At 50.6% G+C, this 15,150-nt stretch overlaps 1 protein-coding gene across 1 annotated transcript in view; it reads left to right on the top strand.

Moving 5' to 3' along the window:
- Positions 1 to 15,150, top strand: part of DNMT3B (DNA methyltransferase 3 beta) — a 62,827-nt gene that overhangs the window by 34,415 nt on the left and 13,262 nt on the right. The window contains exons 9-18 of the mRNA XM_053244876.1: positions 1,409 to 1,540; positions 2,074 to 2,118; positions 3,219 to 3,298; positions 6,504 to 6,616; positions 6,888 to 7,071; positions 8,572 to 8,656; positions 9,835 to 9,980; positions 11,686 to 11,776; positions 11,868 to 12,016; positions 13,750 to 13,835. Of these exons, the coding sequence (XP_053100851.1) occupies positions 1,409 to 1,540; positions 2,074 to 2,118; positions 3,219 to 3,298; positions 6,504 to 6,616; positions 6,888 to 7,071; positions 8,572 to 8,656; positions 9,835 to 9,980; positions 11,686 to 11,776; positions 11,868 to 12,016; positions 13,750 to 13,835 (1,111 nt within the window). The remainder of the gene's footprint in view (positions 1 to 1,408; positions 1,541 to 2,073; positions 2,119 to 3,218; positions 3,299 to 6,503; positions 6,617 to 6,887; positions 7,072 to 8,571; positions 8,657 to 9,834; positions 9,981 to 11,685; positions 11,777 to 11,867; positions 12,017 to 13,749; positions 13,836 to 15,150) is intronic.

Raw genomic sequence — 15,150 nt, 5'->3', positions numbered from 1 at the left:
GCAGGGACAGATAAAGGAAAAAGGGAGGCAGGTAGAAACCGTGCCTTGTGGCATCTGAGAAGCCAGCATGTCTGGGCCTGAGTGGGCACGCTCCGTTGCTGGGCTGCCCTGCACAGCGGCTTGCTGTCCTTCCAAGCTGCCTCTGCTGGCTGGCAAACGCAGAAGACATTCCACAGGCCCAAGAGGACAGGCGCAGGGTGTTGTTTTTTGGAAACCCTGGGTGCAGTTTTTAGCCTTCTCTGCCTGGGCCGGCTGTTTGACTTCTTTTCCTCAGTGCAGGCTATTGTGCATGCCGTCACCGATGCTACGCATGCAGGATATAATATTTGAAGCAGGGAGTTGGGCCATTAAATGTTTGGGTTCCGTTCCAGTTCAGACACTCATTTTTTATAAAGTGCTTTGATCATCGGTTCAGACACTTGCACCAGTTCAGAGGTGAGAGGTGGTCTTGTGGTCGCAAGCAGGACTTGTCCCCTTAGCTAAGCAGGGTCCGCCTTGGTTGCATTTGAATGGGAGACTAGAAGTGTGAGAGATATTCCCCTCAGGGGATGGAGCCGCTCTGGGAAGAACAGAAGGCGGCTCCAAGTTCCCTCCCTGGCAGCATCTCCAAGAGAGGGCTGAGAGAGATTCCTGCCTGCAACCTTGGAGAAGCCGCTGCCAGTCTGTGAAGACAATACTGAGCTAGATAGACCAATGGTCTGACTCAGTCTATGGCAGCTTCCTCTGTTCCTAGATACATTGCATGCAGCAGCATATCAAGCGTGCAGAGACACTCTCTAAAGTGAATACAAAGGGCCCAGTGTGAACGGTTCTGGCCCAGCACACATGAAGCCTCTCTTGAGCGCATGGGGGGCTGCTCAACTGAAATCTGTAGTGTGTGTTTAGGGGTGATCTGGAGGAACAGCTGGGAGGGCGCTGGGCTGTTGTCTGGGGAGGCCATCCCGGCGGCTGTGTTCTCAGCGTGGCCCCTCTTCCTTCACGCGTGCCGGACTACTAGAAGTTGAACTGGCCCAATGATAACACTTTTTAACTGGACAAGAATATGTATTGTTTTGCAAACTGTCTAGTTTTGAATTTAAAGGAGTTTACAAATGAGGCCTATAAAGGACAGCAGAACAAAACGTGAATCATGCCGTGCAAGAGGAGAGCCTGGTGCGTTTTGACCCGGTTCTGGTTCAAGAGGAAGGCAGCCCGGAGGTTTTCGGTTTGGGCTGGGTTCTGGTCCACCCACAGGGGTGGGCCCACCTGAGGCTCTCCCGCTGTGGTTGTGGCCAGGAGTGATGGGAGTTGTCGTCCCAACTTCAGCTGGAGAGCCGCAGACTGGCCCCCCCTGCTTGGGAAGCCGGCTTTGGAGAGCCCTGGGGCTGGTCCTGCCTGCTCACGCCGGCTGGCCTTCTCTTCCCTGCAGAGAGCAAAGTGCTGAGCAAGAGCAGCGCCGAAGAGCCCCCCGCTCCAGATCCCACCCCCCCTCCAAAGCGGCTCAAGACAAACGTCTCCAATGGCAGCAACAAAGAGCAAGTGGAAGAGAGCCAGGGCCGAGGTAACACACGGGCGGGGTGGGGTGGGAGGGGAGGGGACCCGGGGGGAGGCCCTCCAGAGTCGAGCTCTCCAGTCGGGCTCCACAGCAGATTCATGTGGCCAGGGTCTCCCTGGGCCTGGACTACTCCAGGCCGCGGGTGTTTGGGTGGTGGGAGTCCTGTTGGGAGAAAGGTAGGCTGGATCCTTCTCTCTGACATACTGCTTACAATTTAACATGGATGGGGTTCTTATTAGTGGTGCAGGATTCAATCATGCAGCCTCCACCTGCCACAAGATGTGATGGGGTCTGTGTGTTGGACTAGTTTGTGGAGGAGGGAAAGCCTGTCAGTAGCTTTAGTGAGAACTAAATAGAGCCTCCATGGTCAGAGGCAGTGTACCTTGAATGGAAGATGCTGGGGGTGTATAATGGAGGAGTTGCCTTTATGCCTTGCTTGTGGGCTCCCCAGAGGCATCTGGTTGGCCACTGTGGGAAGGGGTTGGCCACCTCAAGAGAGAGGGGCTCCACTTGCTCATGCGGTGCCATTTTCTTTCCAGGCTGGCTGGCTGCTGAAGTCAGGAACAACATGAAGAGCCTGGAAGGTAACCCACCCCCTCAGCATCAGAAACGTATCTGAGGCAGGACAGGAGTCCCAGCTTGGAGCAGGGCTGGCCGTGAGGGAACTCCCCTGCACCAGGGCTTCTCGTGGGACTGCAACTGCCATCATTCCGAGTCACATTACATTTTCGCTGGGGATGATGGGAGTTGTAGTTAAGCAACGGCGAAGGAGCCAAGGTTGGCTGCCCCAGACGCTTGGTAATATTATTACAGAGGTAATATTATTCAGTGCCTCATGGCAGGAGGGGAAGGAGACTGGGGAAACCCCTCTTCACAAACATCATTTGACCTGACAGTCTCTACGCTGCCTGACGGATGGCCAGCCTGCAGGCCGAGTGGCTCTCATTAACACTGGGGTGGGGAGGGAGGGGAACTGCCAGGGACTAGAGGCAGCTGCAGGGTCTTTTACCAACTTTGACTTGTTCACTCAATGCATCCTTTCCTGGATAAATGTGACCTGGTCTTATTCATTCATCCTCCTTCCAGGTTTGATTACTATAGTGTACTTTATGTGGGTCTGCCCTTGAAGACAGGCTGGAAGCTGCAATTGGTCCATGACGGGGCAGCAAGGGTTCTCGGGGGGAGCTGCCATTCAGGCCAAATTGCACAAATCCTACACCAGCTTAACTGGTTAACCGTTTGTTGCTGGGCTCAATTGGAAGTGGTAAAGAGCCTTGGGTGAGTTTCTGTCCCACCACATCCCTCTCCCGTATGGACCCCCTTCAGGTCCCTTGTCCAGCTGATACATGGCGAGTGGGTGTGTTGCCCACGAGAGCATCTTTTCAGTTGCGATGAGCAAGATTTTGGAATGGCCGCTTCCTGTGAGAGATCCGCCTACTCCTTTGCTGCCTGATGCTATGCTGTTATTTTGGGAGGCATTTCCAGAATGGCAGATTTCAATTGGGTTTTTTCACTGTTCTGTAAAGATTATAGTGTTGGCTTGTATCTGTTAACAGGTTTATATAGGATGTTGTTCTGCTTTATCCACATTGTATACTTCAGCGAAAAGGTGGGATAGCAATGGATAAATAAGAATAACTCTCAAACCCACCCACTTTGTCGTTCCTTCTTTCATTCTGAATAGACAGCTGTTTATCATGTGGGAAGAAGAATCCGGTAACCTTCCACCCACTGTTTGAAGGGAGTCTCTGCAGCATCTGCCAGGTAAGTGTCTGGGTGCTGTAGTGTCTCTTCTTGGTGATAGATGAAGGCTGGGGGAAGAGGTGAGGAGAGGAACAAGCCCTCTGTTTGGCAAGGTGCAGAACAAGCCTATGTATGTCTACTCAGAAGTAAGTCCCACTGTGTTCAATGGGGCTTACTCATAGTGTGCATAGGGTTACAGTCTTAATTACTATAGCAGTTCAGTGAAAAATGTGGAGGGATTTCTAGAAAGATTGCTCCAGAAGACTGTTGGCCAATTGCCTCTGGCTCCTTGGATGGGAGTTTCATAATCCCTGATGTCCATTCACCAATTTAGCCAAGAAAGATCATGCGAAACTTGGAATAAATCCAGATCCTTTGTTATCAGCTCCATCTATTTCCAAAACAGATAAAATTTAAGTTGTTGCATCTCTGTCAGCAATGATTTCTCTTAGGACACAACTGAGCAAACTCATTCCACCAACTCTAAATCTTAGTCAGCACCATGTATTTCTGAAACCAAATTTAACATGTGGAGACAAGAATCTCCTCCTTTGTTTCTATCCAAAAGTAATAGATCTACTGGGGTATATGCATTTAGATTGCTTGTCCATGATTAAAAAAAAAACCTGGAGTAATTTAAATGGCAATCTCCAACCACTGCTGTTTTCCCTTTGCTGCAAAATCTTGCTTTATTTGCTAATTATTAATATTGGCCCACATGTGCAGTCGGAGAAGAGTGGAAAAGGGCTGTGCCCTTACAGAAAGTCTGCAGCATACCTGTGGTGATCTGTGGCTGTGAACCTGTGGCTGTAGTATCCAAGGGGATGTGATTTCCACTTCTCTCCCCTCCAGTGTTCTCTCTTCATCTGTGTGTGGAATGAGTTTTGTTTTGGGCAGCAGTATCAAGGCAGTGTGCGCACACGTGCATTCAGAATGCGGCCTTCCAAATTCAACCTGAGTGGGATCTAAAATTAACTGAGCAGATTTCGCATGTGTACACATCTTAGAGGGAACACTGCTCCTCTCCCTCCAAAAGTCCTTTTCACTCCAAAAGTCACACAGCATTCAGGGACTTATTTCTACAAGTGAAAAGGACTTTTGGAGGGAGGAGAGAGAAGTGGAAATTGCTTCCCCGTTTCTTTCTATCTGTCCTTGGCTGCAGGTCAAGCCTTTCCCTCTTGGATGCTGCAGCATCTCTGCCAGAGCACAGGCCTTCTTTCTTCGGCGGCACAATGTGGGCCGTGGTTTGCAGTATTTTCTGACCTGCCCCTAGTGAAGCTCTCTGAGCACGTTATCATAAAATAAATAGTGAAATACAAATTAAAACAGCAAACAATGAAATCAATAAAATCACAGTTTTTAACACTGGAATAAGTACATATGGTCACGATTAAAAGTTGAAACCTCCAGCTCGAAATATGACTTAATTGAAAGCTCTTTATAATACAAAGGCTACTCACCTGAATGCCAGAAGGGAAGGTGCGAACCAGTCTTCAGGGGGAGTGTGACCTGGTCTAAAATAGTCCATTCACTCATGCCTTGATCTAAGGTCCCACCTATTGCTGTGAACTTGGTTTTCTCTGGACTGAGCTACAGGTATTGACTCTCATGCAGCCCATTACATCCCAGGTAACAATGCATGGATTCAGCAGCCTCTCTGGGGTGCCCTTGCTTGCTCATCATGGAAAGGGGGGCTGACCACACTTAGGGTACTCACCTCTTCAGACAAATGCCCTAAGCATGAAGAACCTGGCAGGAAAATGATTGACAGTGCTGGGAATGGGATTTCCAGACCTGCTTCTTGCTCTGTACCCACATTCACTGACTTTGCTTTTGAACATCTGAGCAGGGCCACAGAGAGAGACACCGCTGAGTGCCGATTGGCATTCTGACGACACCAGATTCCAAATCCCAGCAAGCTCCCCCAGCAGTTGCATGTAGGTGTCCATAGGCATAGGGGACAGGATTAAGCCCCATGACACCCCACAGGAAGTCTCCCGAGGCAGAACAGGAGTCCCATAGCGCCAACTTTATAAATACATACATGTTTATACCGCCTTTCATTAAAACAATCTCAAGGCGGTTCTGAAAACTGCCTGACAGGTAGGAGTGGAACCACTTCAAGGTGGTGCCACCTGCTCCTAACACTGCCAGGTGGTCCAAGTGATACCAAAAACCTCTGAGGGGTATGGGAGAATCAACAGGGACACTCCCCCTCTCTGTCATCTGGCAAACGTCACCAGCATGACCAAGGCAGTTTCTGTCCCCAAACAGCCCTGAAACCAGATGGAAAGAGATCAGTCCCATCCATGAGAGGTTGAAGCTGATCCACCTCTGCTCATTCAGGCAACTTGCCCCCGCAGGTGTACTTAACACTGCCTAATAATTTCCTGCATCCAAATAGGGATGTGCGGACCGGTCCGGCAGTCCGTTCCGGGGGTTCGGGGTCGAACCGAACCACCCCCTGGTTCCATCGGACCGGAACCGGACCGCCGGGTCCGGTCTGTCCGGTCCGCAAATTTTCTTTCTTTTTAAAAATTTAAGTATATTTAGAGTACCTTTAACCCCTTCGGGGTGCTTGCTGAGGCTGCAGCGCAGAGGGCATTGGCCAAAATGGCGGCCGCGCGCTCATACAGAAATGGTCAATTACCCGGCCGCGGCGGTGATAAGGACAGCTGGAGGGGGGAGAGGGAACCCGCGCGGACACCCCCCCCCCATGGACTCAGCAAGCCCCCACAAAGGGGCTAAAGGTATTTTAAATATACTTTAATTTTTTGGAAAAAAGAAAAGAAAATTCATGGACTGGTCTGGGACTGGACCGGACTGGACTGGGGGGGGGGTTCGATGGGGGACTGGACTGAACTGGCCCGGTTCGGTTTGAGGCCGGTCCGGCCTTGAACCGAACTAGGCCAGCCGGTTCCATGCACACCCCTACATCCAAAGTGGTACTCCCGTAGGGGATGGGCTGCTCTGCGGGGAGCATCTGCTTCCATGCAGAAGGTTCCATGTTCCCTCCCTGGCAGCATCTCCAGATAGGGCTGAGAGAGACTCCTGCCTGCAACTGTAGAGAAGCCGCTGCCAGCCGGTGTAGACAATACTGAGCTAGATGTACCAAGGGTCTGATTCTGTAGAAGGCAGCTTCCTATCTTTGTATCTGACGTGGGGCTGGTGCTACCCCGGTAGTCCCAGATCATTGCTCTGCCATGGACCTGTTTTCCCCCCCTAGGATCGGTTCCTGGAGTTTTTCTACATGTATGATGATGATGGATACCAGACCTACTGTGCCATCTGCTGCGAGGGGAGCGAACTGTTACTCTGTGGCAATGCCAATTGCTTTAGGTGGGCCACCCTCTGCCTTGCTCTCACCCATCATCCTTCTAACACCCTCTTGTTAGCAACCCCCCCCCGCCAACTGGAGAGGTGACAGTTTAGAGCAGGGAGAGGCAACCTGGGCCCTCCAGCTGCTGTTGAACCACAACTCCCTGCCTCCCCAGCCACCATAAAGGGGAGCTGGAGTTCCACAGCAGCTGGACAGCCAAGGCCGCCTACCCCTGGTCGAGAGGAACCCTTGTTGTGACAGACCCCGCCTCCCTTTGCCTGTTCTGTGCAGGTGCTTCTGTGTGGATTGCTTGAACGCCCTGGTGGGGCAAGGTGCAGCTGACGAGGCCAAGCAAGAAGAGCCCTGGAGCTGCTACATGTGCCAGCCGCAGAAGCGCTATGGGGTGCTGCAGCGGAGGGAGGACTGGAACACCCGTCTGAAGGAATTCTTCACCAATGACCAAGGGCAGGATTATGTAAGGCAATGGGGTGTGGGCTCCGGGGGGAGGGGGGGAGGAGAACAAGCACACTGGGGAGGGGCCCCCAGGGGGGTCGGTGGTTCTGCTGTGGGAGGGGAAAGTCTCCTCTCCCGTGACTTCTCCCTCTCCCTCTCGTTTTCTTCTTGCTGATGCCTCAAGAGGAGAGGAGAGGGAGGGAAGAGAGGAGAGCTGGTCTTGTGGTAGCAAGCATGGCATGTCCCATTAGCTAAGCAGGGTCTGCTCTGGTTGCATTTGAATGGGAGACCACATGTGAGCAGCACTGTCAGAGATTCCCTTCAGGGGATGAGGCTGCTCTGGGAAGAGCAGAAGGTTCCAGGTTCCCTCCTTGGCAGGATCTCCAAGATAGGGCTGAGAGAGATTCCTGCCTGCAATCTTGCAGAAGCCGCTGCCAGTCTGGATAGACAAAACTGAGCTAGATAGTCCAATGGTCTGACTCAGTATATGCCAGCTTCCTATGTCCCTAAGATGGCTACCAAAAACAAAGCAGCAATATAAGAACACTAGCCAACCCTGCACAGAGCATCTGTGCGCTCTTTGGGGCCAGTGGTTACCTCTCCCCCCCACTTCTGCCCCAGTCTCTGCTTCTGGGCGCAGCCGCCTCGCCTCCCCACTGCCACTTCTGCCCCCCCCACTTTCCCCCTTCCTGGGCTTTGCCTTGGCGGCCGGGCCGGGCCCACCAACTCTGGCCTCCATGGCCGGGCCGCGGCGGCGGCAACCAATCCTCCTGGGTGCGCCTCAGCCAATCAGGTGCCTCTGCCGCCCAGCCAATCAGCTGAGTGCAGGGACGCACATTCCAAGGCACACCCAGGAGAATTAATATAACTAGCCATCCCCGCACAGAGCATCTGTGTGCTCTTTGGGGCCGGCAGTTACCTCTCCCCCCACTTCTGCCCCAGTCCCCGCTTCCGGGCCCAGGTCTCCTCCCCACTGCCACTTCTGCCCCCCCTTCTTTCCCTCCTCATGGGCCTTGCCTCTGCGTCTGGGCCAGGCCCGCCGCAACCAATCCTCTTGGATGCGCCTCAGCCAATCAGGTGCGTCTGCCGCCCAGCCAATCAGCTGGGTGCTGGGACGCACATTCCAAGGCACACCCAGGAGAATTAATATAATAGAAGATAGATAGATAAGAACAGCCCTGCTGGATCAGGCCCAGGGCCCACCTAGTCCAGCATCCTGTTTTGCACAGTGGCCCACCAGATGCCGCTGGAAGCCACAGGCAGGAGTTGAGGCCATGTCCTCTCTCCTGCTGTTACTCCCCTGCAACTGGTACTCAGAGGCATCCTGCCCTTGAGGCTGGAAGTGGCCTTTAGCCCTCCAACTAGTAGCCGTTGATAGGCCTCTCCTCCATGAAGTTACCCAAACCCCTCTTCAAGCCATCCAGGTTGTTTGCTGTCACTAACTCTGTGGTAACTAACAAAGGCTGTGGCCATTGGGGTGAAGATGGGACCCGTTTGCTTTTCTTTCTGTCTCACATCGTAGGAAGCGCCAAAAATATTCCCTGCCATCCCAGCAGCAAAAAGAAGGCCAATCAGAGTGTTGTCTCTCTTTGATGGCATTGCAACAGGTAAGTGCTTAAGCAGTTCTGGCTTTGTGCTTGCAACCCAGCTCTGATGCGTCTGAGGGCTATAAACCAGTGTGATGCAGGGCTTGGAGCTGGGTTCAAACCCCAGGTTAGCTGTGGCAATGGGTGTGTCAGTGAGCCCCAGTTCCCTTCATCATTGGCTCCCCATTGCGCTGGACTGGACATTGCCCATATCCCGATCCAGCCACTGCACCAAAGGGGAGCTCTGCCTCCACTGCCCAGCTCTGCCTCCACTGTCCTTCCACATTCGCACAAGAACAGAGAGTGCAAATGCTTCCTGTGTAAAATCCAAAGCACGAAGGCTAAAATTGTGTAATTTCTGGATTTGGTTAAATAAATTTTATCCAACATAAACTGGATTTTATGTGTGTAGGTGGTATTTTTAAATTCCGTATCCAGGTATGGTCACGCTTCCCTCCATGTGGCAGACTGGATCAAGCGGCAGCATTGTCCAGCCTGGCTCTTTGCTTCCCTTGTCTATTTTCAGTGTTTTGGGCCAGGATCCAAAGGACCCCTTAAGACTGTAGTATAGCAGGAGTGCAGGAAGTAGGGCCACGTTGTGACTGGTGGGAAAAATGCTGCTCTGCCTTACCAGGTCCTTGTGATGATGGACAAGAACAGTCACCTTCACTTCTAAGGACAGCTCATCCCCACAGTGGTGGTCGGTCTCTCTTTCCAGAAAGTTTGTCAACTTTCCGAGCGGCCTGTATTCTCCTCCCTTTCAGGCCAGTCTGGTTCAATTTGATACCGTTTCTAGTCTTGTCCGTTCTCTTCTCTGTGCCTCATCCTACAGTTCCCAGCCTCCCCACACAACACCCATGAGTCATCTTTGTCACATCACTGCCGCTGCTCACCAGTATTTTCTTTGCAGTTTGTTTCTCATCGAATGATGTAGTGTGTGTGTGTGTGTGTGTGTGTGTGAGAGAGAGAGATGCATGAGCAACTGCACACTGAGAAATCATAGTTATGCAGTCTCAAGCACATACATGGTTCAACTCCTCTGTTTTGTTTTTGTTTTTGCTGGGGAATGTTAACACTGCACATTATGTCTCCCACGGCACAGGGTGGATATTGAGGGGTGTGCACGTTGGTGGATGAGCATGAGAGATCCACGGTGGCTGGGTGTCTGTCTTCTCACCCAAGATGCTTCTTCTCAATAGGATATCTGGTTCTGCGGGATCTAGGCATTAAAGTGGACAAATACATTGCCTCTGAGATCTGTGAAGACTCCATTGCTGTGGGAACTGTGCGGCATGAAGGAAACATCAAATACGTGCATGATGTCAGGAACATAACCAAGAGAAATGTGAGGAGATGCACAGTGCAAATACCTAATACTTGTGATTAGGCTTCTCAGCTGACTCTGTTGAGAGCCAGGCCTGGCTACTACTCTGGCTGGTTACAAAATTTTGGAAGGCCCTTGGGCAACACACACTCCGTGGGCCTCCTTTCATTTTCATATGTGCACTTGCTAGATTTATCTCTTTCCCTTCTTTCAAGGAGCTCAGGGTGGCATACATGGTCCTCCCCCTGCTTACTCTCTCAACAACACTGTGAGGCACATTAGGCTGAGAGGTGGTGACTGGCCCAAGGTCAGTCGGTGAGCTTCATGACTGAGTGAGGGCTTGAATTCGGGTCTTCCTAACGCTCTCACCACTACATCTCTCAACGTGAAAGAGGTGGAGGTGTCTTTCACACTGCTTGCACTTGCTGCTTCCTGGGAAGTGAAAATGCTGTGAGAACCATGGAGCTGTTGGCACCCTTTTTCAGATTCGGGGCCCTGGCTTGACTTGGCCACTTTCTGGAGCCATCCGGAGCCAGCTCTGTCCCGGCAGAAACAGCGAAAGGCATCAGCAGGCCTGGCTGGGGATTAGGGAGAGTTCCGTTGGTCATTTAAGAGGGATGTGAGTTTGAAATCTAAAAAGGCAATCTGGAGGAAGTTGAAGAATGAGCAGGTGTGGGAGGAAGCTGAGGCTAAGGAATTCAGGTCAGGCAGGCTTGATGGAGTAGTCTTCACTTTTCGGATGTGACTCACAACAGGATATTCATCTGGCTCAAAGGGCTTCATGTGGGATCTCCACTTCTGTTTCTCAAAGACCCCCTATGTAGTCTTTTCTGACCAGGTGGAAGCAGTTGGGACTTGCCCGCCATCTCCCGCTTGTTTGGGCTGCCGCCACCACCGCCACTCATACTTGGGATGGCTTGGCCAAGCCAGGCCATCCCGCCCCCTCTGCCTCCTGCTCGGTAACACCGCCGTCGCCAACACCTCTCATACTTGGGACTCCTGCCGCCTCCGCCTCCCACTCAGTCACGCTGCTGCCTCTCATACCTGGGACAGCCTGGCAGGCCAGGCCGCCCCACCATCTCCCACTGCCAGGTTGGGCCGCAGCCACCGCCTCTTCCGTACCTGGGATGGCCTGGCCTGGACAGGCCAGGCCATCCCGCCGCCACCGCCTCCCAGCAGTCAGCTGAGCCGAAGCCACCTCCTCTGGCCGTTTTGCGGCCAGCTCACACCACCGCCATTTTTCTTCCCCCTCTCAACTCACAGCTGGGCGGGCCCAGGAACTCTCGCAGTGTGTCGCGAGAGTTCCGCCGCCAAATTCCTCAGGACACGCACCGGCTAAGACAATTAATATAATAGATTATTTTAAAATGAAAGCTGAAATCAGGGTGAATCTGGGTGGGCTAAGCAATCTGAGTGAGATGCTTAAAATCCGGGTGAAACTCGGAATTCCTGGGGGCCATGGCAGCTCTATGGAGGATCCTTGACAATCTGGAACTCTGTGCTCACCAGTGGCTCCTCCAAGGACTTCTCTGGCTCCCTGATGCTGTAGCGTGGGATTCAGTCATCCTTCTGACTGAGAGGTGGACTGTTAAGGAAAGTGTGATATAGATCATATAGATCTCTGACACAATTATTCTGCCAAACACCTGATGGGTGAAACCTGATATTCAACAACAGAGGCTGTTGTTTTGCATTTGGTTCTGCTAAACCCATTTCTCTGTCGTAGATTGATGAGTGGGGTCCTTTCGACTTGGTGATTGGCGGAAGCCCCTGTAATGACCTCTCTACTGTGAATCCTGCCAGGAAGGGCTTATATGGTAAGCTGGCCCTTCGCAAGGAATGGGCGCCTAGTTTCACCCTTTGTTGATGCTGTCTTTTGACTCACTCTTCCTCTTTCCTTTCTTGCAGAAGGGACTGGACGGCTGTTCTTTGAATTCTACCACCTCCTTAATTATGCACGCCCCAAAGATGGAGAAGAACGTCCCTTCTTCTGGATGTTCGAGAACGTTGTAGCTATGAAAGTGAATGACAAGAGGGACATATCTCGTTTTCTGGAGGTGAACGCCATTGATTGGTCTACACTCCCTTTGGGGAGTATTTTGACCATCTTGCTTCAGCTTGAACTTATCGGCTTCATACCCAACTGTCAGCACAGGCCAGTCTTTGAGCATATTAACTGGTCCATTCATCTTCCCATGGAACTCTGTTCTGTGATGGGGATGGGGCCTAGGGATCTCAGAACCTTTATCAAACTACAATTCCCAGCTTTCCTTGGAGGAAGCCATGACATTTAAACCAATATATAGCTTATATAAGTCTGTAGTGTTGATAAAGTCCACAGTGTTTTGGAAGGAAGTAGTCTTATCTTTGTGCTAGAAGTCCAATTTTTTTAAGGAAGGAAAGACAGAACATGGAAAACAAATGAAAATTCTACCACCACTTCAAAAACGTGTTTATAATTACTGAATTATTGGCTGTGGAGCCACAAATGGGGTTCAGAGCCCTAAAATGTAGTAACCCCAAAACCTCCCTATATCTGAGTAGCTGCCACCATCTCCAGGGGATTCAGACCATCTGTAATAAAGATATCCCAATGGGAGCCCCAAATCCTTGTGAGGTATCTATAAGGAACTTTGAAATTAATTGAGTCCAAATCTTGGAGGCACAGAGCTTTGCAGTAGCATGGGTAGAGTTCAGTGCAGAATTAACCCCAAACACAGTCTTCATAACACTAAAAAGTAAAAGTAGGTTTTCCTAGCAAAAGAAGAAAACATTTCTGGTGCCGTGCTGCCTGGTACTGATGGGGCCAAAAGGCCTCATTTGGATAAAAGCATCATTTCAAAATCTTAGGCCATCTGTTAAGGGGAAAAGGCTGCTGCTGTATCTTCAGAGAACAAAGGAGGCCCCAGGGGAAGAAGAGGGAAGGTTCCCTTGCCGTAAGCCCCTGGGTGTTCCCCCACAGGAGGAATATTCCATGGGGATCTCTCTAATGTCAGAGAGCTGATTTTATAAATTCCCAAAAACAGGTGACCCAAAAAGGAAGAAGAGAGTCTGTATGGGAAAAAGGATTAGTTTTGAGTGAAGTGTTTGGGGGCAGTCACCCCTGTGGTTACAGGATGACACACATGGCACTGGGCAACCATGGGAAGAAAGCCAGGCAGCTGAACCATTCATGTACCCCATATGAAAAGAAAGGGAAGGAGTCAGAGGGGTGACTGGCTTTGGGCCTTCTCAAATGTAGTTTTGGGTCAAAACCTAAAAGAAGCAGCTGTCATGCCCATCCTTCTATTGCTGTTTTTTTTAAAAAAATTGGAGAATTCTAGGGTTTTGGAAAACAGAGCAGCAGTTCTGTGGTTTTCAAAAGAAGACACAAATGTCCATCATCATTTGTGAGATCCAAGGCTCTGCAGATGTCGCAGTCGGCCACTTTGTACTAACTGATGGCACTAACTGCTGATTGCTCTTCTCATAACTGATGCATCTGAACTTGAGTACTTTGTTCAGCTAGTTTCGCGTGAACTTGTTTCACAGATTGTACAATGAGTCATTTGCAGTGCATATGAATTATTGCATCTCTTGATGTTTAATGCATCTTTAGTTCTACAATATATGATGTCACTTGCATATTATAGTTGGGAAACTACTTTAACTCATGGTTTTTAAAAATGTATACTGACTTTTGGCATGAAATACTCCTTTTGTTTACTTTTTCTGATTCTGCTTTCCTAGGAATTGAGATCAGATCTGCTGATTCTCGCTCTCCCTAATCTTCCTTCCTTTTTCTCTCCAGTGTAACCCTGTTATGATTGACGCCATCAAGGTCTCGGCTGCGCATAGAGCTCGGTATTTCTGGGGCAACCTGCCTGGCATGAACAGGTAATCGAGGAGTGCATGTTTCTCGCCATCCTCTTGTCTAACCTGGAGTGCCCCATGTGTGATACATAGCCATTGGGTTGCAGAAGTTGCCAGGTGAAGCTGTAGTCCTACACAGAGTTAAGTGCACATAATCACATATGTTAAGACAGGCCAAGGCAGCGCATAACTTTGTATTAGATCAGGATGAGAAATACACTAGTGGTGACCAGCGGGTTGGGTTGGAGGTCTGAGATGTTTGGAGATTCATCCTATTCAGACATAAGGTTGTATTAGTTTCCAGATGTGGGCCGCCTCCAGCCTCAAAGGCAGGATGCCTCTGAGTACCAGTTGCAGGGGAGTAATGGCAGGAGAGAGGGAACTCCCGCCTGTAGGCTCCCAGCGGCATCTGGTGGGCCACTGTGCGAAACAGGATGCTGGACTAGATGGGCCTTGGGCCTGATCCAGCAGGGCTGTTCTTATGTTCTTATGATGTCTGTACACTCATACATGTGTGAATGCCTCATTTAAAAAGTGAATCGGGATGCAGGCCCCTCAAATGCATGGTACAGTTAGGAAGTGTGCTGCTGTACCTGTGTTCAACCTAACACATGAATAACTGTATCTGTGTACAGATCTGTACCTGTTTACCCTGAAAACTCATTGGACAAGTGTTGAACATAATGTGTGAATAGGGCTAATATGTCGCAAGGACATCTGAAGTCTTAAGGCTGCAGTCCTCTGCACAATAACCTGGAGGTCTCAGTGAGACTTACTTTAGAGCAGATATGCCTAGAATTGGATTGTAAATTACCGGGGACCAGGATCTCTGAAAGATCCACCTTATGGCTGTGGGTGCACCAGTATTCTCTCTAATTTTTTTTCATCTGTGTGCAGAATGAGTTTTGTTCTGGGTGGCAGTATCAAGGCAGTGTGCGCGCACATATGCATTCAGAGTGGGGCCTTCCTGATTCAACCTGAGCGGGCTCGAAATTAACTGAGGGGACATTAAAAAAATGTGTGAGCGTGCACACATGTGCACGCCTTAGAGCAAACACTGGGGTGCAGCCTGTACATCAGAACTGGTTCTTCTGTGTGGTCTTCTGTGCCTTACACTAGAGGGCTTTGCATCTGCACAGATACTCAACTTTGGGATGTTCCAAGCTTCTATTAAATTTTAGGCAGGAGCCCCTGCCCCCTTCTCCAATACACATGTGTCAGCCTCTCCCTCCTCAGTCTTTCTTTGTCCGTGGACAGATCAACACCTCTTCCGAGTGCGCCACGCTTCGGGGGTGGGGCGGGGGGGGGGAGAGAACCCTGTTCAGTTAAGTTTCTCTTA

Source organism: Hemicordylus capensis, chromosome 4 (genome assembly GCF_027244095.1).
Source record: "Hemicordylus capensis ecotype Gifberg chromosome 4, rHemCap1.1.pri, whole genome shotgun sequence".
NCBI classification, from domain to species: domain Eukaryota; kingdom Metazoa; phylum Chordata; class Lepidosauria; order Squamata; family Cordylidae; genus Hemicordylus; species Hemicordylus capensis.
This window is presented reverse-complemented; position numbering and strand designations above follow the sequence as displayed.